This window comes from Thalassophryne amazonica, unplaced genomic scaffold (genome assembly GCF_902500255.1).
Source record: "Thalassophryne amazonica unplaced genomic scaffold, fThaAma1.1, whole genome shotgun sequence".
Lineage (NCBI taxonomy): Eukaryota > Metazoa > Chordata > Actinopteri > Batrachoidiformes > Batrachoididae > Thalassophryne > Thalassophryne amazonica.
Window position 1 is genome coordinate 139,409 of NW_022986298.1, and position 25,788 is coordinate 165,196.

Below are 25,788 nucleotides of genomic sequence, written 5' to 3' on the forward strand. Positions count from 1 at the left end.
GCACAAAGATCGTCTGAGGAAAGCAAGGGCTCATTCTGTCATCTCGCTTCTGAGGGAGGATACGCAGCACTCCACAGTTCGCACAGTGAGCCCTCGCTCCCCTCAGACGGTCTTTGCGCCGTCTCTCCTCCGCGGAGCTCCTCCGCGCAGACTCGCTGCATCCTCCAGCGGAGCATCACCGAGCGGCTCGCGCGGCTCTCCTCCGCGGTCACATGAAGGCCGAGCTTCCCGCGCAGTGAGAGGCGCGCCCGCTGTCTCCTTCGGCCCGACTTTTCCCGCTGGCGCCAGCTGGTTTCGCCGTCGCTCGCGTACGCTGAGTCGCTGCTGGTTGGCTGTCGTTCCCGCCTCGTCGCCTCCTCAGAAAATGGCGGAGCTGACCGGGCTGAGACCCGCCTACGGTGAGAATCCGCAACGATTCACAAAATTAACGTCTTTAAAAAAACAAACAAACAAACAAAAAAAAAAACCCATCATTCATCCCCAACGACACGCAGACTTCATGTGTTCATCCATCATCACACCCTGGGCTTTTATTTATTTATTTATTTTTTTGCGGGGGGGGGGGGGGGGGGGGGGTAAATGAGTCCGTCAGATTTAACGGCACAAATTTTATTACGATTTTAATTCAAAAAATTTTTTCATGTATTTTACAGCTGATGTTTTCGAGCAAAGCGTTTTGTGTGTTCATGAGACGGTACCGTAGTGGGCTGGATGACGTCACGAACGCGACTGAATCACTGTTAATAATAATAATAATAATAAAAAAAACATCAATTAAAATGAAGCTAAAACATGAAATAATCGAAATAAGTAACACGGCGTTCACGCGCTCCCGCACCGTCTGCTGCCTGGGCGCGTGCGCGCCGGGTGGGTTAGGGATGACGTCATGTCTGTAAGCTTTTTATGTCTTTGTTTTACGGACAGCTGACTCGTTACGGACACAACAAAAACGTTACAGAGTGAAAAGAAGCAGCTCGTTAAGTCGTTTAAAGAGAAATGATCTCGTTTTTAACCTCTGAGCATTTTTCTGTGTGTTTTTAATCCAAATTTAACAGGAAAAAATCTGACATCACCATGTCTGAAAGTAAAATGTAATCAGTGTAAAATCATAGTATAAACAACTGTTTTTGCTAAATGCTCTGGATTATTTCCATCATTATTTATCTTCAACACCAAAATATTCACTGAATTTTCATTGAAACTTTCACTGAAACTTCATTGAAATAAACAGATAATCTTGTTTTTTGTCAGTTGCTGTGTCTGTTGACTGATGTCCAGCTGCAGTTTTTCACAGAAATATAACATTAATGTTACATTTCATATTTGATATTTCAAATATTATGAAACATTTAGACACTCAGGATTTTATTTTGTTGTACAGCTTTCAGTCTCCTGAGTCCAAGGTTGGACTGACGGTCTCAGTGTCCTCTCTCGGACCCTGGTGTAGACTTTCCCAGAACTCCTCTGTGACTGGAACACACTCTACAGTCCCCTTTTTTAAAGATGGGGACCACCACCCCAGTTTGCCCATGTCCCTGACTTCATTACAACAATGCACGAGCCTGTCAGCCATGACAGCCCAACATCATCCAGACACTTCAGCACCTCAGGATGGATCTCGTCCGCTCCAACAACTTGCCATTGAGGAGTATTTTGACTGCTTCTGTGACTTTCACTCGGTTCAATCAATCAATCAATCAATTTTATTTATATAGCGCCAAATCACAACAAACAGTTGCCCCAAGGTGCTTTATATTGTAAGGCAAGGCCATACAATAATTATGTAAAACCCCAACGGTCAAAACGACCCCCTGTGAGCAAGCACTTGGCTACAGTGGGAAGGAAAAACTCCCTTTTAACAGGAAGAAACCTCCAGCAGAACCAGGCTCAGGGAGGGGCAGTCTTCTGCTGGGACTGGTTGGGGCTGAGGGAGAGAACCAGGAAAAAGACATGCTGTGGAGGGGAGCAGAGATCAATCACTAATGATTAAATGCAGAGTGGTGCATACAGAGCAAAAAGAGAAAGAAACAGTGCATCATGGGAACCCCCCAGCAGTTTACGTCTATAGCAGCATAACTAAGGGATGGTTCAGGGTCACCTGATCCAGCCCTAACTATAAGCTTTAGCAAAAAGGAAAGTTTTAAGCCTAATCTTAAAAGTAGAGAGGGTGTCTGTCTCCCTGACCTGAATTGGGAGCTGGTTCCACAGGAGAGGAGCCTGAAAGCTGAAGGCTCTGCCTCCCATTCTACTCTTACAAACCCTAGGAACTACAAGTAAGCCTGCAGTCTGAGAGCAAAGCGCTCTATTGGGGTGATATGGTACTACGAGGTCCCTAAGATAAGATGGGACTCGGTTGATGGCATCAGATCCGCCTGAGTCTTCCATCCCCGCCTCCTCTAAGGAGGTCACATTGGCTGGGTTGGGGAGGTCCTCAAAGTGTTGTTTCCACCACCGGACGATATCCTTAGTCCAGGACAGCCTGGACTAAGAACAGCCTCCCTTTGCTGACAGTTTGCTAAAACATCTGTGAGGCTGATTGAAAGTCCTTCTCCATGGCCTCTGTAAACTCCTCCCACGCCCAGGTTTTTGCCTCAACAGCCACTGAGGCCGCAGTGCTTGTGACCTGTAGTACCCATTGGCTGAGTCCACAGACCTCTGGACTGATGTTGGAATTACATCATCACAGAATGTCAGGTTTGAGTTTTGTTCTGGAGAAGTTGGGCATCTCCAGAGATCCCTAAATATTTTTTTTTTTGAAAAGTAGTAATTATTGAAAGTTGTGTTACAATCCCAGTTCCAATGAAGTTGGGATGTTGTGTAAAATTTAAATAAAAACAGAATCCAATGATTTTCAAATCCTCTTCAGCCTATATTTAATTGAATACACCACAAAGACAAGATATTTAACGTTCAGACTGATAAACTTTATTGTTTTGTGCAAATATTTGCTCATTTCGAAATGGATGCCTGCAACACGTTTCAAAAAGCTGGGACAGTGGTATGTTTCCCACTGTGTTACATCACCTTTCCTTCTAACAACACTCAAGCGTTTGGGAACTGAGGACACTAACTGTGTGTCATAACTGGGTATAAAACAGACGGCACACAGACAGTGCACAGACGGCTCACAGACGGCGCACAGGTGGCACACAGACAGCGCACAGATGGCTCACAGACAGCGCACAGACGGCTCACAGACAGCGCACAGACGGCTCACAGGCGGCTCACAGACAGTGCACAGACAGCACACAGATGGCACACAGATGGCTCACAGACGGCTCACAGACGGCGCACAGACGGCGCACAGATGGCTCACAGACGGCTCACAGACAGCGCACAGATGGCTCACAGACGGCGCACAGACAGCGCACAGACAGCGCACAGACAGTGCACAGACAGTGCACAGATGGCTCACAGCTTCTAAACATTTTTCACTCCATTTCATTTTGCTAAAAATTTAAATTGTTTTGGTTTTGGACAAAATAAATGATTTGAAGATGAAACGTTGGTAGTTTTTCGGATCGTGTGGACTCGGTGCCCGATGTTAGAAAGAATCCAGTTCAGCCGTGATTATGTCAGTTTGAAAGCAGCAATTTCTTACCCACAATGCCCTTTGTGTTCCTGATTGGCAGCTGGTGATTTGTCCTGACAGCTCAGTGTTTTTGACAGAAACAAAACAATATGTCTGTCTGACATTCCTGAGTGAAAATCAGATTAACGGAAGGCTGCTGACATGATGCATACAGATGGTGTCACTGCCTGCTCCGGTCACAGGGTCACACGCACGTGCTGATGACTGCAGCACAGTTGAATTTGTTTCCCATCAGCTTGTGTGGACAATAACTCATAACCATGAAAAAAATCTTATGAATTTTATGCACCAGATTAATCAAAAAATGTGTCTTCCACCTACTGGAGTGGCGTGTGTTTTCCCACTAGCTAGCAACTGAAGCTAACAACCACAGTGAGAAACATGACACCTGATACATCACCAAATATGGGATGAAGTGTGTAAAAGTATGAGGTTATCATTCCATTTTTTGTGTCTGGAGACATGAGTCCAGTACCTGTCTCCTCTTCTCCTGCAGCCGTGTCTTTGTAATGTGTGCAGAATGTGGTTTTGTATTGTTTTGTTCATTAATAATGCCTTTAATGCCATAGGTATTAAAAGCACTGCACTGCGGTGGTTTGAATCATATTTGTCTAATAGATTACAATTTGTTCATGTAAATGGGGAATCTTCTTCACAGACTAAGGTTAATTATGGAGTTCCACAAGGTTCTGTGCTAGGACCAATTTTATTCACTTTATACATGCTTCCCTTAGGCAGTATTATTAGACGGCATTGCTTAAATTTTCATTGTTACGCAGATGATACCCAGCTTTATCTATCCATGAAGCCAGAGGACACACACCAATTAGCTAAACTGCAGGATTGTCTTACAGACATAAAGACATGGATGACCTCTAATTTCCTGCTTTTAAACTCTGATACAACTGAAGTTATTGTACTTGGCCCCACAAATCTTAGAAACATGGTGTCTAACCAGATCCTTACTCTGGATGGCATTACCCTGACCTCTAGTAATACTGTGAGAAATCTTGGAGTCATTTTTGATCAGGATATGTCATTCAAAGCGCATATTAAACAAATATGTAGGACTGCTTTTTTGCATTTACACAATATCTCTAAAATTAGAAAGGTCTTGTCTCAGAGTGATGCTGAAAAACTAATTCATGCATTTATTTCCTCTAGGCTGGACTATTGTAATTCATTATTATCAGGTTGTCCTAAAACTTCCCTGAAAAGCCTTCAGTTAATTCAAAATGCTGCAGCTAGAGTACTAACGGGGATTAGAAGGAGAGAGCATATCTCACCCATATTGGCCTCTCTTCATTGGCTTCCTGTTAATTCTAGAATAGAATTTAAAATTCTTCTTCTTACTTATAAGGTTTTGAATAATCAGGTCCCATCTTATCTTAGGGACCTCATAGTACCATATCACCCCAATAGAGCGCTTCGCTCTCAGACTGCAGGCTTACTTGTAGTTCCTAGGGTTTGTAAGAGTAGAATGGGAGGCAGAGCCTTCAGCTTTCGGGCTCCTCTCCTGTGGAACCAGCTCCCAATTCAGATCAGGGAGACAGACACCCTCTCTACTTTTAAGATTAGGCTTAAAACGTTCCTTTTTGCTAAAGCTTATAGTTAGGGCTGGATCAGGTGACCCTGAACCATCCCTTAGTTATGCTGCTATAGACTTAGACTGCTGGGTGGTTCCCATGATGCACTGTTTCTTTCTCTTTTTGCTCTGTATGCACCACTCTGCATTTAATCATTAGTGATTGATCTCTGCTCCCCTCCACAGCATGTCTTTTTCTTGGTTCTCTCCCTCAGCCCCAACCAGTCCCAGCAGAAGACTGCCCCTCCCTGAGCCTGGTTCTGCTGGAGGTTTCTTCCTGTTAAAAGGGAGTTTTTCCTTCCCACTGTCGCCAAGTGCTTGCTTACAGGGGGTCGTTTTGACCATTGGGGTTTTTACGTAATTATTATATGGCCTTGCCTTACAATATAAAACGCCTTGGGGCAACTGTTTGTTGTGATTTGGCGCTATATAAATAAAACTGATGATGAAATTGATGTTGATGATTAATACACAGACGTCTCTGGAAACGATGTGTTCTTGATGGCAGCACATGTTGCTGTAAAATCTCAGTCAATTTTTCTGAATTAAAGCTGCATCACAGAGTGTAAATGACTTTTAATGAGGACACTGACACGACCCCAGACCAGGACAGACCCTGGATTTTGGACTTGTTGCTGATAACAGTCTGGATGGTCCTTTTCATCTTTGGTCCAGATCACATGGTGTTCATTTCTTCCAAAAAAAGATCTGGAAAGTTGACCACAGCACACGTTTCCACGGTGTGATGGTCCGACCCAGATCCCTCTGAGCCCTGAAACATCAGTGCAGTGTTGGAGGTTTTCCCGCCTCCCGGTAGTTTAGTGCAAAGTCAGAAGGCTCAGAGACCAACAGGAAATGGACTTCAATTTTAGATGTCATAATAAGAGATGGCTTCACTGAAGAGAGAGTTGCTACGACAGCTTGCAAGCTGCCCTCGCCCGGCGCTCTCCCTCCGTCTTCCGCCTGCACTCGACCTTGCACCCAGATGGGTGGGCCGATGCCCTGCGCTTGGATCAGTAAAGTTATGTGATTGGTAGAAAAATGTTACATTCTACATGTATATGTGCTGACTGCTCGCATTTTATGTCTGAAATGGTATGTGTCATATCAAAACTGTTTTGTCTGTGTAGCCTGGTAAGAAAAGAACAGTGGCATCCCAGAGGAGTTAAGAAGTTATCAAATAGAAAGAGGACATACTGTCCAACAGCCGCCTCTGGACAAGGTTTACATACGGTTTCTTTTTTGCACAGTAAAGTTTTAACTCAGGCTGCAGCTGCTGAACATTTTTGGAATCAAGTGTTCATTAATTGAGAAATCGGATAAAACGTACTTTTGTGGTTTTTCATTGGAATTGGGGTTGTAGTACTACAGTGTGTTTACGGAACACTTTGGTGGTAGGAATAAAAGGAAGCCTCGAGGAAATGAATTTGCCTGGAACATTTTTTTTGTATCAAATTATTCAAGTTACTGGATTAAATGTTTCAGCACTAGTTTTAAGTGGCATCTGTGACTGTAACTCCATATTGTTGTGTTTGACAAGGGTTTATCAAAGTAATCCTGTCACCATGTGGTTATATTAGCTATTGATGTATGACTTTTCCTGATGAAGTGCAGACTGAGGGATCAGAGATCACAGGTGTTCATCTTAGGTTTGCGTCCTTTACGAACTGAAATTTCCTGCAGACTCCTTGATGTTTAATGATATTTTGCACTGTGTGCAAATCCCTCCAGTCTTTCTTTGAGGAACGTTGTTGTTGTTTTTTTCTTCCCATCTGCAGTTAAATAGAAGTCAAAGTAAAAGTAGAATCACTGTGGATGTTTTCTTAATTTACATGTTCCATGTCGTTCCAACGTTTTCTGATTCAGGGGTTGTAATATTATATTTAAATGTTGCTGTTAGTAAAAGTGCATGAAGGCTTGTGCCGCCTGTGGCAGCATAGCTGCTCACGTAGCTACCAAAAGCCAGGGTTTTTGTTAATAGTCTTTATCATGGCAGTGGTGCGATCTCAGAGTATGACCTCTATTTTGCTGTGGAACATGTCACAGACATTATTACTGATGGTTACGTTGCAACATTATTATCACAGCAGCCTCTGAATTACAGTAAATAATAAACTACACCCCCTAGTGGCCAGAAGTTGAAAATATGATGGTGTGGGGACATTTTTAAAGGTGCCGTCATTGCCGGAGCCATCCCTGACTAAGATGTACAGTGAGCGCCGTTAACTCACGCTCATGTGAGTCGCGATTCAGTTTTAGTCACGGTGAAGTTAAGGGCCCCGAAAATTTAGACTACTGTCTAAAAGTCCATTTTGATTTGATCGTTTTTGGGATGGATCATCAGTGCGGACGATTCTGGACGATGACTTCTTCCTCCTGTAGGTCAGCGATGAGGGCGGACGATTCTGCCAGGAATATTCCTGATGATTCAAAGTTTTTAAATGCGACTCTTTAGATCCTTACTGCCGGATTGGGCCAGAATTTATACACGCTCCCGCTGCACGTACGAAGCCGTCATTGGTGACCTGCAGCAGATGGAGGAGGAAATAAAGATTCTGAACGCACTCCAGATGAAGAAATCATCATCCTCCAAGAAGGAATCACGCTTCAAATGGTCAAAACTACACTCAACAAAAATATAAATGCAACACTTTTGGTTTTGCTCCCATTTTGTATGAGATGAACTCAAAGATCTAAATCTTTTTCCACATACACAATATCACCATTTCTCTCAAATATTGTTCACAAACCAGTCTAAATCTGTGATAGTGAGCATTTCTCCTTTGCTGAGATAATCCATCCCACCTCACAGGTGTGCCATATCAAGATGCTGATTAGACACCATGATTAGTGCACAGGTGTGCCTTAGACTGCCCACAATAAAAGGCCACTCTGAAAGGTGCAGTTTTATCACACAGCACAATGCCACAGATGTCGCAAGATTTGAGGGAGCGTGCAATTGGCATGCTGACAGCAGGAATGTCAACCAGAGCTGTTGCTCGTGTATTGAATGTTCATTTCTCTACCATAAGCCGTCTTCCAAAGTCGTTTCAGAGAATTTGTCAGTACATCCAACCAGCCTCACAACCGCAGACCACGTGTAACCACACCAGCCCAGGACCTCCACATCCAGCATGTTCACCTCCAAGATCGTCTGAGACCAGCCACTCGGACAGCTGCTGAAACAATCGGTTTGCATAACCAAAGAATTTCTGCACAAACTGTCAGAAACCATCTCAGGGAAGCTCATCTGCATGCTCGTCGTCCTCATCGGGGTCTCGACCTGACTCCAGTTTGTCATCGTAACCGACTTGAGTGGGCAAATGCTCACATTCGCTGGCGTTTGGCATGTTGGAGAGGTGTTCTCTTCACGGATGATGCGAAGGAGATGTGTTGCACTGCATGAGGCAAATGGTGGTCACACCAGATACTGACTGGTATCCCCCCCAATAAAACAAAACTGCACCTTTCAGAGTGGCCTTTTATTGTGGACAGTCTAAGGCACACCTGTGCACTAATCATGGTGTCTAATCAGCATCTTGGTATGGCACACCTGTGAGGTGGGATGGATTATCTCAGCAAAGGAGAAGTGCTCACTATCACAGATTTAGACTGGTTTGTGAACAACATTTGACGGAAATGGTGATATTGTGTATGTGGAAAAAGTTTTAGATCTTTGAGTTCATCTCATGCAAAATGGGAGCAAAACCAAAAGTGTTGCGTTTATATTTTTGTTGAGTATATTTGTAATATGGTAAAATAAGCTGATTTCAGTTTTTTTGTTCAACTTAATGAACTTGCGGTTTCAGATAACTCGCGGTCCGATTTTGTGGACCCCAACTCATGTGAGTTAATGGAGCTCACTAGTTATATGTTGCATTTTGGAAAGCAAGACAGCATTCTTTTTTCCCCTGTTTTTTACCTTAAAGGGGAAGTGTGACATTTTTGAACATGTTTAGATTGTTTGGGTTCAACTTTTGACTTGGGACTAGAAAGATTTTAATTGGCTGATGTTTTAGTTTTATTGTTAAAACTGTCATAGAGTAAGTAACTAAAAATGGCGATATATAGGTAGGACGTATGTGGGGCAAACCCAGAAACACTGCAGTAAAATGTTTCTGCTGCCCAACAAATACGTTAAAATGTTTGTGGACATGACGGGAAACACAGATTGTAAAAACCTGTTTTAAAACCAGAACAGCAGCTTCTCAGTTCTACATCTGATTATAGATGTAAAACAGATAGATCATCAGGGGGTTTCTAGGACAATTTAGTAAGGGGGTGACAGCAGAGGCGAGGGAGCAGCACAACCGAGTTGGGGGGGATGGTAAGGAATAGGGCCCTCCTGAGGAGCCTTTGAAAATTTGAGGTCAGAATGGGGCATTCTGAGGCTTCTTGAAGGACTGGTGTTCTGTCAACATGAGGTGCGTCGTCGAGATGAGGTTCCTCACGTAACTGCATATGTGTGCACTGAAAAAATTACTTGACGAAGTTCGGTTATTTTGATGGGCAAGTAAATGTATAAATTGTTCATCCGAACGTAGTCTTCTTTGTCTTTTGGCTGTTCCCGTTAGGGGTCGCCACAGCAGATCAATCGTTTCCATCTCACCCTGTCCTCTGTATCTTCCTCTGTCACACCAACCACCTGCATGTCCTCTCTCAGCACATCCATGAACCTCCTCTTTGGTCTCCCTCTTCTCATCCTGCCTGGTGGCTCCATCCTCAGCATCCTTCTCCCTGTATACCCTGGGTCCCTCCTCTGCACATGTCCAAACCATCTCAATCTCGCCTCTCTGACTTTGTCTCCAAACCGTCCCACCTGAGCTGTCCCTCTGATATGTTCATTCCTAATCTTGTCCATTCTCGTCACTCCCAAAGAGAATCTCAACATCTTCAGCTCTGCCACCTCCAGCTCTGCCTCCTGTCTTTTTGTTGTGCCACTGTCTCTAAACCATACAACATAGCTGGTCTCACTACTGTTTTGTAAACTTTCTCCTTCACCCTTGCTGATATTCTTCGGTCACAAATCACTCCTGCCACCTTTCTCCACCCACTCCACCCTGCCTGCACTCTCTTCTTCACCTCTCTACCACACTCTCCATTACTTTGAACAGTTGACCCCAAATATTTAAACTCATCTACTTTCACCACTTCTACTCCTTGTAACTGCACTATTCCACTGGGCTCCCTCTCATTCACACACATGTACTCAGTCTTGCTTCTACTGACTTTCATTCCCCTTCTCTCCAAAGCATATCTCCACTTCTCTAGACTAGAGTCAACTTGCTCTCTACTCTCACTACAGATCACAATGTCATCTGCAAACATCATAGTCCATGGGGACTCCTGTCTGATCTCATCCATCAACCTGTCCATCACCACTGCAAACAAGAAAGGACTCAGAGCTGATCCTTGGTGTAATCCCACCTCCACCTTGAATGAGTCTGTCATTCCGACTGCGCATCTCACCGCTGTCACACTATTCTTGTACATGTCCTGCACTACCCTAACATACTTCTCTGCCACTCCAGACTTCTTCATACAATACCACAACTCTTCTCTTGGCACCCTATCATAAGCTTTTTCTAAGTCCACAAACACACAATGTAACTCTTTCTGTCCTTCTCTGTACTTTTCCAACAGTATTCTCAGAGCAAACATTGCATCTGTAGTGCTCTTTCTCCACATGAAACCATATTGCTGCTCACAGATCTTCACCTGTTTTCTAAGCCTAGCTTCTACTACTCTTTCCCATAACTTCATGCTGTGGCTGATCAGCTTTATGCCTCTGTAGTTACTGCAGCTCTGCACATCACCCTTGTTCTTGAAAATAGAAACCAGCACACTTCATCTCCACTCCTCAGGCATGCTCTCACTTTCCAAGATTTTATTAAACAATCTGGTTAGAAACTCTACTGCCATCTGTCCTAGACATTTCCATGCCTCCACTGGAATGTCATCTGGACCGACTGCCTTTCCACTCTTCATCCTCTTCATAGCAGCCCTCACTTCTTCCTTGCTAATCTCTTGTACTTCCTGATTTACTCTCACCACATCATCCAGCCTTTTCTCTCGCTCATTTTCTTTATTCATCAACTCTTCAAAATATTCCCTCCACCTTCTCAGCACACATTCCTCACTTGTCAGCACATTACCATGTGCATCTTTTACCACCCTAACCTGCTGCACATCCTTTCCAGCTCTGTCCCTTTGTCTGGCCAATCGGTAGAAGTCCTTTTCTCCGTCCTTACTATTCAACTTCTTGTACATGTTGTGTGGGCCGCTGAAGAAGAGGTACTGCTGGCCCACCACCACCAGAGGGCGCCCTGCCTGGAGTGCGGGCTCCAGGCACCAGAGGGCGCTGCCGCCTCACAGGAGCAGCCGGGGTGACAGCTGTCACTTATCACCTACGACAGCTGTCACCAATCATCTAATCTGCAGTGGTATATCAGCAAGACGACATCTCCACCTCTTTGCCGAGATATCGCTCTACCAAGGAGGTAAAGTACTCAGCCGACTGTGTTGTCTTTCTGACATTAATACTTTTTTACCTTGTGCGTTGGATAGCAGACATTTCTTCCGACGAGAGGTGGAGGTGGTTTTCCCACCATACGTCACATTTAACTGTTTTTGTTCCTTGCCAGCAGTACCAGATCCGACAAGCGGAGGCAGTGGCCAACTGGGAGTTCGGGACTTGGCGGCTCCAGTATTCCCGGGGCTCGGTGGCAGAGGAAATCGTGTGGTTCCGGTTCTGCTTTGGACAGACGTCTCTTATCTTCGAGCCTGCCCACGTGACACATTTTGTGAATTGACTTCTTTGTCTATTATTGTAATCTGCTGTGTTTGTTGTGCTTATTCACAACAGTAAAGTGTTGTTATTTGACTTCCTCCATTGTCCGTTCATTTGCGCCCCCTGTTGTGGGTCCGTGTTCCTACACTTTCACAACAGGATATCTCGGCCAACGTCATGGACCCCGAGGGGCGTCAACCGGCTGTTGAACGGCCAATGGAAGAGCAGGGCGCACAGGCGTCTGCAGGAGGAATGATCGGTGAGCTGCAGCGAATCCTCACCGCTTTTACGGCTCGGTTGGATCTAATGACCGAGCAGAACGTCCTCCTTAACCGCAAGGTGGAGGCTCTCGCCGCGCAGGTGGAAGCGCGCCCTCAGGGCGCTGCTGTGGCTCCCCCTCCTGTCGATCCTGTGCGCAACAGTGACGTTCCACAGGTCGTTCAACGACCCCTCCCACCTTCCCCTGAAGCATACATAAGCCCTCCAGAGCCGTACGGGGGTTGTGTGGAGACGTGCGCGGACTTTCTTATGCAGTGTTCGCTCGTCTTCGCACAACGTCCCGTCATGTACGCGACTGATGCTAGTAAGATAGCTTATGTGATTAATCTGCTTAGCGGTGAGGCACGCGCTTGGGCTACAGCGCTCTGGGAGCAAAATTCACGGCTCCTTCTGACATATGATGGGTTTGTGAGGGAGTTCAGAACAGTGTTCAATCACCCAAATAGAGGAGAGACCGCTTCAGCCGTGCTGCTGTCAATGAGACAGGGGCGCCGGAGCGCAGCTGCTTATGCAGTCGACTTCCGCATCGCGGCTGCGAGGTCCGGCTGGAATAGCACTGCCCTCCGTGCCGCCTTCGTAAACGGACTGTCGTTGGTCCTGAAGGAGCACCTGGTGGCCAAGGACGAACCGCGGGATTTAGACGGGCTTATTGATCTCGTTATACGATTAGACAATCGGTTAGAAGAACGCCGTCGGGAACGAGACGAAGGGCGTGGCCGGGCACGCGCCGTCCCTCTCCCTTCCGGTTCCGACCGAGTTCCGCCCTCCCCACGCTCCACGGCCTCTACGCTCCGTGTGGTTACAGCTCCCCCTGCTGATGAAGCTATGGACACGAGCAGGGCCACATTTAGGCCACCAGATAGAGAGAGGAGGCTGGTCCGCGGAGCGTGCTTTGTTTGTGGCTCAATAGAGCATCAAGTGAGGGACTGCCCCGAGCGGTTAAACACCAACGCCCGCCCCTAGAAACTGGCTAGGGGTGGGCCAAGACATTCACGTGGGACATACCCATATTGCCACACGACTCCCAGTTACAATCCTTTATGAGGATTTAACCCTGCAGGCCCCAGCACTGGTGGACACGGGCTCTGAAGGGAATCTGCTAGACAGCAGATGGGCCAGGGAGGCAGGGCTCCCTCTGGTGGCGCTTACTTCACCTGTGCAGGTGCGGGCACTAGATGGCTCCCTACTCCCTCTAATCACACATAAGACACCACCAGTAACTCTGGTGGTGTCAGGGAACCACCGGGAGGAGATCGAGTTTTTTGTGACCCCTGCCACCTCCCGTGTGATTCTCGGGTTCCCCTGGATGTTAAAACACAATCCCCGGATCGATTGGCCGTCCGGGGTAGTGGTTCAGTGGAGCGAGACCTGCCATCGGGTATGTTTAGGTTCCTCGGTTCCTCTCGGTTCCCAGGCTAGGGAGGAGGTCAGAGTCCCGCCCAATCTTGGGACGGTGCCGGTGGAGTACCATGACCTTGTGGATGTGTTCAGTAAGGATCTGGCACTCACCCTTCCCCCGCACCGTCCGTACGATTGTGCCATTGATTTGGTTCCAGGCGTTGAGTTCCCGTCCAGCAGGCTGTACAACCTCTCATGACCTGAGCGCGAATCAGTGGAGACCTACATCCGGGACTCTTTAGCCGCCGGGTTGATCCGGAATTCCACCTCCCCGATGGGTGCAGGTTTCTTTTTTGTGGGTAAAAAAGACGGCGGACTTCGTCCATGCATTGATTATAGGGGGCTGAACGAAATCACGGTTCGTAATCGATACCCGTTGCCCTTGTTGGATTCAGTGTTCACGCCCCTGCATGGAGCCCAGATATTCACTAAGCTAGATCTTAGAAATGCGTATCACCTGGTTCGGATCCGGAAGGGAGACGAGTGGAAGACGGCATTTAACACCCCCTTGGGTCACTTTGAGTACCTGGTCATGCCGTTCGGCCTTACAAACGCCCCCGCGACATTCCAATCATTAGTTAATGATGTCTTGCGGGATTTCCTGCACCGATTCTTCTTAGTATATCTAGACGATATACTCATATTTTCTCCAGATCCTGAGACTCATGTCCGGCATGTACGTCAGGTCCTGCAGCGGTTGTTGGAGAACCGGCTGTTTGTGAAGAGCGAGAAGTGTGAGTTTCACCGCATCTCTTTGTCCTTCCTGGGGTTTATCATCTCCCCCAACTCCGTCGCTCCTGATCCGGCCAAGGTTGCGGCGGTGAGAGACTGGCCCCAACCCACCAGCCGTAGGAAGCTGCAACAGTTCCTCGGCTTTGCAAATTTCTACAGGAGGTTCATTAAGGGCTACAGTCAGGTAGTTAGCCCATCTGACAGCCCTGACCTCTCCAAAAGTCCCCTTCACCTGGTCGGATCGGTGCGATGCCGCGTTCAAGGAGTTGAAACGGCGCTTCTCGTCTGCACCTGTTCTGGTGCAGCCCGATCCTAGTCGCCAGTTTGTGGTTGAAGTGGACGCCTCGGACTCAGGGATAGGAGCTGTGCTTTCCCAGAGCGGAGAGGCCGATAAGGTCCTTCACCCGTGTGCCTATTTTTCCCCCAGGTTGACCCCGGCCGAACGGAACTATGACGTCGGCAATCGAGAACTCCTTGCGGTGAAAGAGGCTCTTGAAGAGTGGAGACATCTGTTGGAGGGAACGTCCGTGCCATTCACGGTTTTCACTGACCACCGGAACCTGGAGTATATCAGGACCGCCAAGCGGCTGAACCCCAGGCAAGCCCGCTGGTCACTGTTCTTCGGCCGTTTTGACTTCCGGATCACCTACCGCCCCGGGACCAAAAACCAGAGATCAGATGCCTTGTCCCGGGTGCATGAAGACGAAGTCAAAACGGAGTTGTCGGATCCACCGGAACCCATCATCCCGGAGTCCGCTATCGTGGCCACCCTCACCTGGGACGTAGAGAAAACCGTCCGGGAGGCCCTGGCACGGAGCCCGGATCCCGGAACTGGGCCGAAGAACAAACTTTACGTCCCACCAGAGGCCAGGGCTGCAGTCCTGGACTTCTGTCACGGCTCCAAGTTCTCCTGTCATCCGGGGGTGCGTAGAACCGTGGCAGTTGTTCGGCAGCGCTTCTGGTGGGCGTCCCTGGAGGCTGACGTCCGGGATTATATCCAGGCCTGCACCACCTGTGCCAGGGGCAAGGCTGACCACCGCAGGGCATCGGGACTACTCCAGCCGCTGCCTGTGCCTCATCGCCCCTGGTCCCACATTGGCCTGGATTTTGTCACGGGCCTCCCGCCGTCCCAGGGCAACACCACCATCCTCACGATAGTGGACCGATTCTCCAAGGCGGCCCACTTCCTGGCCCTCCCGAAGCTCCCGACTGCCCAGGAGACAGCGGACCTCCTGGTCCACCACGTCGTCCGGCTGCATGGGATTCCCAACAGACATTGTCTCCGATCGCGGTCCCCAGTTCTCCTCGGAAGTCTGGAGGAGCTTCTGCCGGGAACTGGGGGCCACGGTGAGTCTCTCGTCCGGGTATCATCCTCAGACCAACGGGCAAGCAGAACGGGTCAATCAGGAGGTGGAACAGGCCCTGCGCTGCGTGACGGCCGCGCACCCGGCGGCCTGGAGTACCCATTTGGCCTGGATCGAGTATGCCCATAACAGCCAGGTGTCTTCAGCCACCGGCCTCTCCTCTTTTGAGGTGTGTCTGGGGTACCAGCCCCCGTTGTTTCCGCTGGTTGAGGGAGAGGTCGGTGTGCCCTCGGTCCAGGCCCACCTGCGGAAGTGCCGTTGGGCGTCGTTCTGCTTTGCTAAAGGCCCGGACGAGGGCAAAAGCCCATGCAGACCGTCGGCGGACCCCTGCCCCTGCGTATCGGCCAGGGCAGGAGGTGTGGTTGTCAACAAAGGACATTCCCCTAAAAGTGGACTCCCCTAAACTGCAGGATCGTTACATCGGTCCCTTCAAGATCCTCAAGGTCATCAGTCCAGCCGCAGTGAGGCTTCAGCTTCCGGCCTCACTGCGGATCCATCCTGTTTTCCATGTGTCCCGGATAAAGCCGCATCACACCTCACCCCTCTGTGCTCCGGGTCCGGCACCGCCTCCTGCCTGGATCATCGATGGCAAGCCGGCTTGGACTGTGCGCCGGCTCTTGGATGTCCGTAGGATGGGCCGGGGCTTCCAGTATTTGGTGGACTGGCAGGGGTACGGACCCGAAGAACACTCCTGGGTGAAGAGGAGCTTCATACTGGACCTGGCCCTCCTGGCCAATTTCTACCGCCGCCACCCGGACAAGCCTGGAGGGGGGGGTCCTGTTGTGTGGGCCGCTGAAGAGGAGGTACTGCTGGCCCACCACCACCAGAGGGCGCCCTGCCTGGAGTGCGGGCTCCAGGCACCAGAGGGCGCTGCCGCCTCACAGGAGCAGCCGGGGTGACAGCTGTCACTTATCACCTACGACAGCTGTCACCAATCATCTGATCTGCAGTGGTATATCAGCAAGACGACATCTCCACCTCTTTGCCGAGATATCGTTCTACCAAGGAGGTAAAGTACTCAGCCGACTGTTTTGTCTTTCTGACATTAATACTTTGTTACCTTGTGCGTTGGATAGCAGACATTTCTTCCGACGAGAGGTGGAGGTGGTTTTCCCACCATACGTGTTGCTGGGTGCAAACGCACCCACATTTAACTGTTTTTGTTCCTCGCCAGCAGTACCAGATCCGACAAGCGGAGGCAGTGGCCACCTGGGAGTTCGGGACTTGGCGGCTCCAGTATTCCCGGGGCTCGGTGGCAGAGGAAATCGTATGGTTCCGGTTCTGCTTTGGACAGACGTCTCTTATCTTCGAGCCTGCCCACGTGACACATTTTGTGAATTGACTTCTTTGTCTATTATTGTAATCTGCTGTGTTTGTTGTGCTTATTCACAACAGTAAAGTGTTGTTATTTGACTTCCTCCATTGTCCGTTCATTTGCGCCCCCTGTTGTGGGTCCGTGTTCCTACACTTTCACAACAGTACAGCTCGCAATATGCCTTTTCCTTTGCTTTTGCCACTTCTCTTTTCACCTTACGCCGCATCTCCTTGTACTCCTGTCTACTTTCTTTCGACGTTCCGACTATCCCAAAACTTTTTCGCCAACCTCTTTCTCCTTATTCTTTCCTGGACCTCTTCATTCCACCACTAAGTCTCCTTGTCTTCCTTCCACTGTCCAGATGTCATACCCAGTACTGTCCTAGCTGTCTCCCTCACCACATCTGCAGTACTTTTCCAGTTGTCCAAAATTGCTTCCCCTCCAACCAGTGCTTCTCTCACCTGCTGGCTAAATTTCACACAACAGTCTTCCTCCTTCAGCTTCCACCATCTGATCCTTTGTTGAGCTCTCACTCTCTTCTTCTTCTTTACCTCTAAAGTCATCCTACAAACAACCATCCTATGCTGTCTAGTGACACTCTCTCCTGCTACCACCTTACAGTCTCTGATTTCTTTTAGCTTGCATCTCCTATAAAGAATGTAGTCCACCTGTGTGCACCTTCCTCCACTCTTATATGTTACCCTGTGCTCCTCCCTTTTCTTAAAGTAGGTATTCACCACAGCCATTTCCATCCTTTTTGCAAAATCAACTACCATCTGTCCTTCCCCATTCCTATCCTTGATACCATATCTACCCATTACTTCCTCATCACCTCTGTTCCCTTCACCAACATGGCCATTGAAGTCCGCTCCTATCACCACTCTTTCATGCTTGGGCACACTCTCCACCACCTCATCTAACACACTCCAGAAATCTTCCTTCTCCTTCATCTCCCAACCAACCTGTGGGGCATATGCACTGATGATATTCATCATCACCCCTTCAATTTCCAACTTCACACTCATCACCCTGTAGTAATGTATAAAATCTATTCACTATGAAACGGTAAGTATTTATAAGCTGGAGTTAGCTTATTTTGACAGGCAAAATATACATATACATACATTTATGCACCTAACGTAAAATACAGAAAATGTTTTACTTACTAGGCTATAAATACACTGAATACAATTAATAAAAAAACTTTGACGGAAAAACAAAAAAACAAAATACGCATGTGCAGTTGCACATCGAGCGAGTTACATCATCTCCACGTGCAGTTGCGCGAGGCACGTCATCTCGACGGGTGACGTCTTCAAGTCCGGGGTAGAGCGATGTGCACATGCGCAGTAGCGTGACGCACCTCATCTCGACATTAGCCTCAAATCGACGGGACACCGGAACAACAACAGAGCATGGAAGCTGCATGAAATCGGACATGTTTACACATTTGTACTGTCATTTTTCTATGTTTTTAGTATTTTGGGGGGAAAATGCGCTCTATTTATTACGAACGGGCTTTTATTTTCTGGAATTAATGTTGTGTATTTATGGAAGAATCAATTGCCAAGGGGAAGCTGTATCCTAGGAATAACACTTAAGCAATCTGCATTTTCGCAAGGGGGTGCACAGCCAAAACAAGGAGGCACGCAGCCAAAACAAGGAGGCACGCAGCTAAAACAAGGAGGCACGCAGCTATAACAAGGGGGCACGCAACCAAAACAAGGGGGGCACACAGCTAAAACAAGGGGCATGCAGCTAAAACAAGGAGGCGGGCTGCTAAAACAAGGGGGCATGTAGCTAAAACAAGGCGGCGCACAGCTAAAACAAAGGGCATGCAGCTAAAACAAGGGGGCACGCAGCCAAAACAAGGGGGGCGCACAGCTAAATCAAGGGGGCGCGCAACCAAAACAAGGAGGGCGCACAGCTAAAACAAGGGGCATGCAGCTAAAAAAAAGGGGCATGCAGCTAAAACAAGGGGCATGCAGCTAAAACAAGGGGGCACGCAGCTAAAACAAGGGGGAACACAGCCAAAACAAGGCAGCACACAGCTAAAACAAGGGGGCACGCAGCCAAAACAAGGGGGCACACAGCTAAAACAAGGGGGCACGCAGCCAAAACAAGGGGGCACACAGCCAAAACAAGGGGGCACGCAGCCAAAACAAGGGGGCACACAGCCAAAACAAGGGGGCACGCAGCCAAAACAAGGGGGCACGCAGCCAAAACAAGGGGGCACACAGCCAAAACAAGGGGGCACACAGCTAAAACAAGGGGGCACGGAGCCCCGATTTCTCATTTTCGAAAAACTCTCCAATCACTTAACAGTCTTGTATTTCTGGGTTATTCCAGCCAAAGTGGTCCTGGGTCAAAAAAAAAATTTGAATTCTGTCCCTGGGATACTTTTTTTTTTTTTGGAAACTTGGAAATCTAAACCAGTAGGAAATTATAACTAGTTTGATTTGTCACTTACGCCATCTGTCCACATCATCAAATTAAGCCACTTTCAAGATTAGAAAAAAAAGGGACAAAATAATGTTTTCTCACTTTATTATCATTTCCAACACAAAATATACGGAGTCACACAGTCTTTTACCGAGTAAGAGGCACACGCTAATCAATGAAATCAGTCAGTGTCTGACTCATTGACGAGTTCTGAATAAATTCACATAAACATTTAGGTTGTTGTCTGTGTAAAGCAGGTAACAAAAATGACCCTTTTCTGTATGTAGAAGAAAAAACTGATCATATTTGGCCCGTGTTTCTCTTCAGGTAGAATGGGTCAACAAACAATATGAATCAAAGAAATCACTGAGATTTTCATATTTTACTGATGGAAATTTGCCTGAAACGTGTAACGCACATAACTTTATGTGTATCATGAAAATTTGAAGGTCATTTTTCACAGAAAAGACTGATAATCGTTGTGATTTCTTTAGTGATTTTTGCTTTTCTGCATGATGACGTTTGATTTATACATCAGTATTGAATTCACAGAAAATGTCTTCCTCGCCCCCTGTTCCAACTCGAATCTGCTAGAACCGTTCCTACTTTCTGAAAACATTCCAGGTTCATTTTGAATGACATGGGGTCCACCATCACTTTCCGTTTCTGGCAGTTTCATTATACTTAAGTCAGTGCCAGAGCCATGGACCGCTAATCACCTCTCCTGGAAAACTCCATCACTGACAACGAGATGCGCTGGCAGAAGCTGATGTAGCAGCCTGTGGACCTCCTGACTGAGAGTGACCTCTCTGAGCAACTGCAGTCTACTTTTGGAATGCAGTCTTCCATTAAGACAACTTTTATGAGAGTGAAGCTGATGAGGTGATGGATGGACGCTGGTCCTGCACACCAGGGTGCTGGACTGATCTCACGATGCCCTGCTTGTGGCGTCAGTGACTGTGTGCTCACCTCAATAATGCACTTTGTTTTTGATGCTATTCTGTTTTTCTTGTGTCCTGTTTCTTCAGCTTGGTAAAAACTTTCTGTTTGAATGGCCCAAGCAGAGGGTCGCCCCTTTGAGTCTGGCCTGCTTGAGGTTTCTTCCTCAGTATCATCAGGGGGGGTTTCTTTCCACTGTCGCCTGTGTTCTTGCTCTTGGGGTTGGTAAGGTTAGACCTTACTCATATGAAGCACCTTCAGGCAGCTTTGGTGTGATTTGGCACTGTATAAATAAAATGAACTGAAAACTGAAATGATACCTGACGCTAGTACCTTCACTAGGCCTACTTCTCTGCTCTCTCTGGTGCCATAATTCACAACACCAGAAGTTTAAAAGAAGCCAAACTTCCTTGTCTGAATAAAACTGACTGATGCTGAGAATCGGTCCTCTCTGTTGGTCTTCTTGGGCTCCTCCCACTCTGTTCCTCCCTAGAAGTTGTGTCAAGAAATATTCTTCCTTGCTCAAAAACAAGGTTTCAAATCAGAAACTGGTCTCAGTAAAAATGGTTTCTTGTAGTTCCCTTGGTATAAATGGCTTCCTGTCTGAGTGCACCAGAAAAAGGACTCCTAAACCACTTTATTTTGTGAAAAATATTTGTTTTCAAGAAAGGCAAATCACTCAGTGTTCATAAAATATCCCAGAAATTCATTTCTTCATACCCACTTTGAACGCATAACGCATGTAACTTTTTTTTCGTAATGCAGTAATTCCCCATTACAAGATTTCAGTATTACTTAAATCCCCAACAGTACCTGATATGACAAATTGATGTATTGGATATTCAAATCATAACTAAGAGAAATGCACTCAGTGACGCACTTTGCAGATTTTACGGATTTTTAAAAAGTGACATTTCATTTTTCTCTGAATGTAACTCACGTAACACTGAAAATGAGGCTGTAGCTAAAAAAGTTGCCAAAGGGACAGAGATTTTTCTTAACTTTCCATGAAAGCGTACTGACCCAGGACCACATACATTGTTTCAACATGATGGAAACTCTGAGCAATTAAAAGTTGTAGTCATATTTATCATCAGAATGTGTGTCTGAACTGTAACGCGGAATGGGCCTTCTCTGTTTCTGTCCTGCTTTTTGGGCTTCAGGCATAACCAAAAATAGTTAAGCAGTTAATTGCTGATCGCTCGCTGGTGGAGGGTGAGTGTAACCGTTTGTCTCTCTGTGTGTCTCAGCCATGCCTCCAGTCCTGGCGGGCTTCCTGGGCGCAGGAATTCTGGTGTTGATTCTGGTGTTTCTGGCTCTGCTCTGGTCTTTCTGCCAGCGCCACTACCTACGTGTCACTGGGCGCTACAAGCTCCACAGTGACCGCTACTGTGATCCTGAGGACCCACCCTACAAGTTCATCCACATGTTGAAGGGTATCAGCATTTACCCAGAATCTCTCAGCAGCAGCAAGCGGATTGTGCGCAGCATGCGGCGAGCCGACCGTGACGGCGACCGGTCCTGTCCTGCTGCAGGAAGGGGCATGGTGTTGGTCGATGAAGAGAACAACATCCTGGATGTCCCAGGGCAGCTACAGATGAGCCATCTGGTCCCCCCTGGTGATCCTGGTCCGGTCCAGGATCAGGTCAGGTTGGAGAGGGCTCTTCCAGTTCAGGCTGACTACTGTTGCCTGGAGAGCAGCTCAGCCAGCAGCAGTCAGAGCAGCAGCAAGACCGTGTCACCGTTCACCCCAGCTTCATCTGAGCCTGAGCCTGAGCCTGAGCCTGAGCCCGTCCTGGGCACCATAAACCTGACTGTGGACTATAACTTTCCCAAAAAAGCCCTGGTGGTGACCATTGTAGGGGCCCGGGGTCTCCCAGCCATGGACGAGCAGGCAGGATGCTCTGACCCCTATGTGAAGATGACCATCCTGCCAGAGAAGAAGCACCGCGTCAAGACCCGTGTGCTGCGGAAGACCCTGGACCCACTGTTTGACGAAACCTTCACCTTCTACGGTGTGGCCTACAGCACCCTGCCTGAGCTCACGCTGCATTTTCTGGTCCTCAGCTTCGACCGCTTTGCCCGGGATGATGTCATCGGGGAGGCTGTGGTGCCACTGAAGGACGTTGACCCGAGTACGGGCCGAGTTCATCTCAGCCAGCAGATCATCAAGAGGAACATGCAGGTGAGAACTGGTTCCATCAGGACTAGTTCAGTGACTAATGGAGATCATCTTCAGCTGGAGGTAACCCAGTCTTTGTGATTTTAGTGTGAGAGTCGTGGAGAACTGCTGGCGTCTGTGTCCTACCAGCCCGTGTCCCACCGTCTCAGTGTGGTCGTCCTGAAGGCCCGACACCTCCCAAAGATGGACATCACCGGCCTGTCAGCAAGTGAGTCCACAGGTTCAAAACCCGCTTTCACTGTAAGAGTTTTTACACACAGAACAACCTGATAAAATGCAAATCATTCTGACGTGTGGAGGAACATCCACAGGTTTCTCTAAAACTAAAGTAGGTGGACTGTTGCCACAACAGGCGCCACTTTGATTTTCACGTCTTGTTGCGGAGTTGACGCTGCTGTAGCGGCTGTACTGTCTCTCATCTGTGTTGTTATTGACTCCTCCCACTTGCTCCGGTGTGGGAGGTAGACACTGACCAGTCGGCTAAAAACCGGGGCGCTGGTCTGAGTGGCCAGAGTATCCTTTAGCTGTCAGGGGAGTGAGGCCTGTTGACTACCACATGCACAGCGCCTCCTGCTGGTCTCCATCACACTACGAGGCTCTGAACACTTCACCGAAAAAGTCAACGTTTGCATAAATTTAATGAGCTGCTCTGACATGGAACGTCTTGGCCTGGTTCTGCTTGAGGTTTCTTTCTGTTAAAAGGGAGTTTTTCCTTCCCACTGTCGCCAAGTGCTTGCTCACAGGGGGTCGTTTTGACCGTTGGGGTTTTTCTGTAATTATTGTATGGCTTTTGCCTTACAATATAAAGCGCCTTGGGGCAACTGTTTGTTGTGATTTGGCGCTATATAAATAAAATTGATTTGATTTGATTTGGTTTAATGGTTTTAATGTTCAGGGTTCAAGTTTAGGTCTTGACTCCACTCTTTTATCACCTCTTCTCTGTGCTCTTCTTTTCTTGTCCTCACCTCGTTTCTTCTCTTCTTTCTCTGAAAACAGTGATGTTTCAGGTATTAGTAACTATGACACAATGCATTTACCCACCGTTAGCACTGAGACGGTACAGTTATCTCCTGATTGTGGAGAACAACCTGTTGGCGATGCTCACTAAGTGGACAATAAACATTGCAGGTGTTTGTGCACGTCTTTGTGCTGTATCAGTGAAATTTCAGGTAAATGACGTCAGCGTCTGTGACCACGGCATCATCACAGAGATGCACCTCAGGCCACAGCCTGGAGATCGTGTCCATACAGGACAGGCTGCTGCAGGACTCTGGCAGCTTGTCTTTGTGCGATAAGATTTGATTGCTGGAAACAGACACTTGAGATTTCAACATGTCCTGAACTGTACCGAGGTGTTGTCCAGGTGCAAGTCCTGTCCACAGCAGTAAGCTGGAACGTATCAACAGTTACATCCTGTTTCCAAGTGAACTCTGTAGTCACCAAGAGAGAACGGGAGGTCTGAGATCTAAATACCCTCTGTGCAGGGGGCCAGGGGACGACGATGTGGCGCGTTTGAAAATTGAAAGTGGTGCATTGTGAGGCTACCTGAGGGGTTATTTTTTCTGGAAAGGTGAGAATACAGAACAGATTTCTAAGGTCTCTTTGACCGTCCTTGACAAGAGTGTATCTTATTGGATGTCTGCAGGTCATGTTCTCCAAGTAACTTTATTTCAGAGCTCCACCGTGTGGAGCGGCACACCGTCACACAACCTGTCACTGAATTTGGCACGTTTGTGCATGAGGCTAGCTTTTCAAAATAAAGGGATACAAAGTAGTGTGCAACACTTTGCATGCTCAATGTGACAGCGCAGGGCCTCGTTCGCCGGTTTAGAAAACCCGGCGTGTTGTGATGTTTAATGTCTGTCGTACATTTGCTGGAGAACTGTGCTTTAGTATCAGTTTGTACTTTCCTCGAGTGTTTCTGTTTTCTAAAGCAGTTAGAATCTATGAAGCATCATTTATGTTGTAGAGAAAGATTCAAAGAGCAGAAAGCGGCGTGAGCACAGATGGAGCGTGACGCCACGAGGCCCACAGGCTGAGCCATGATGGCAGTTCTGGACTCAGTCAGCGGTTGACGACGTGTAAAAATCTCATGTGCATCAAAGCATCAGCTGCTAATCATTTGTGAATGTGTGATTTTGATTCAAAATGTGCACAGAGAGGAGGAGGGGCTACATAAAGCTTTTTAAGCTTTGTGACATCATTGCCCCAAACAGCCTGGAATCACTTTGAAACGTTTGTGTTGTGTGTCAGGACAAACGTGCTCATCTTCTCTCTGCAGACCCGTACGTGAAGGTCAACATCTTTTACGGACGCAAGCGCATCGCCAAGAAGAAGACGCACGTGAAGAAGTGCACGCTCAACCCGGTCTTCAGCGAGTCCTTCATCTACGACATCCCACCCGAGCTGCTGCCCGAGATCTCTGTGGAGTTCCTGGTTGTCGACTTTGATCGGACCACCAAGAACGAAGTCCTGGGCCGCCTGCTGCTCGGCCTGCACAGCCCCTCCCCCTCCGGCGCCTCCCACTGGCTGGAGGTCTGTGAAAACCCTCGCCGGCAGATCTCCAAGTGGCACAACCTGAGCGAATACTGAAGAGTCATGCACGTGCCCACGTCACCTACCTGCTGGGACTTGCAGAGGGGAGGATGCTGGGAAAATAAAGACTCAGTGTACAGCATGTTCTCACACACACACACGCACACACACACGCACACACACACACAGTCTGTAAATGAAAACAAAAACATTAAAAGGACTTAAAAATAAGAAACCCACTCACACAGATGGATTGAGTGTTTGAGGAAAGTGTTTTTTTTCATTTGTAGGATGTGATCACGTCTCCTCTGGTGATTCTGACGTAGACAGGACACAATCGAATGCAAAATACTCGTAAATAAAGAATAGCACCATCTCCTGCCATCATCTTGCAGCTCGCAGCATGTCTGTCCAAAAAAACCCCACGTCATTAATGACACAGAATCCATCCAGTCAGATGAAGGACTCGGTGACGGCGTCACGCGATCTGTGGGTTCAACACATGACGCCGCCGCCGGCCGTGTTTGTGCTTCTTCCTGTCTGACGGTGAGTCCGATCTGTTTCTGTCTGTCAGATGCTGGACTCACGTGAGACTTTCACATGTTTTCTGTGAACCACAACAGAAGAATGAATCC

At 47.8% G+C, this 25,788-nt stretch overlaps 1 protein-coding gene across 1 annotated transcript; it reads left to right on the plus strand.

Annotated features, from left to right (window-relative positions):
- Nucleotides 1-25,341, plus strand: LOC117506001 (synaptotagmin-11-like). Its single transcript, XM_034165545.1, has 4 exons — nt 1-398; nt 21,687-22,621; nt 22,706-22,826; nt 24,900-25,341. Exons 1-4 carry the CDS (start codon nt 365-367, stop codon nt 25,208-25,210), a joined length of 1,401 nt encoding a protein of 466 aa, XP_034021436.1. The 5' UTR covers nt 1-364; the 3' UTR covers nt 25,211-25,341.
- The last annotated feature ends 447 nt before the right edge of the window (nt 25,342-25,788 follow it).

Coding starts and splice junctions, on each gene's coding strand:
- LOC117506001 (XM_034165545.1), top strand. CDS start 365: ATGGCGGAGCTGACCGGGCTGAGACCCGCCTACG. Junction 399..21,686: donor CGGGCTGAGACCCGCCTACG/GTGAGAATCCGC, acceptor TGTGTGTCTCAG/CCATGCCTCCAGTCCTGGCG. Junction 22,622..22,705: donor TCATCAAGAGGAACATGCAG/GTGAGAACTGGT, acceptor TTGTGATTTTAG/TGTGAGAGTCGTGGAGAACT.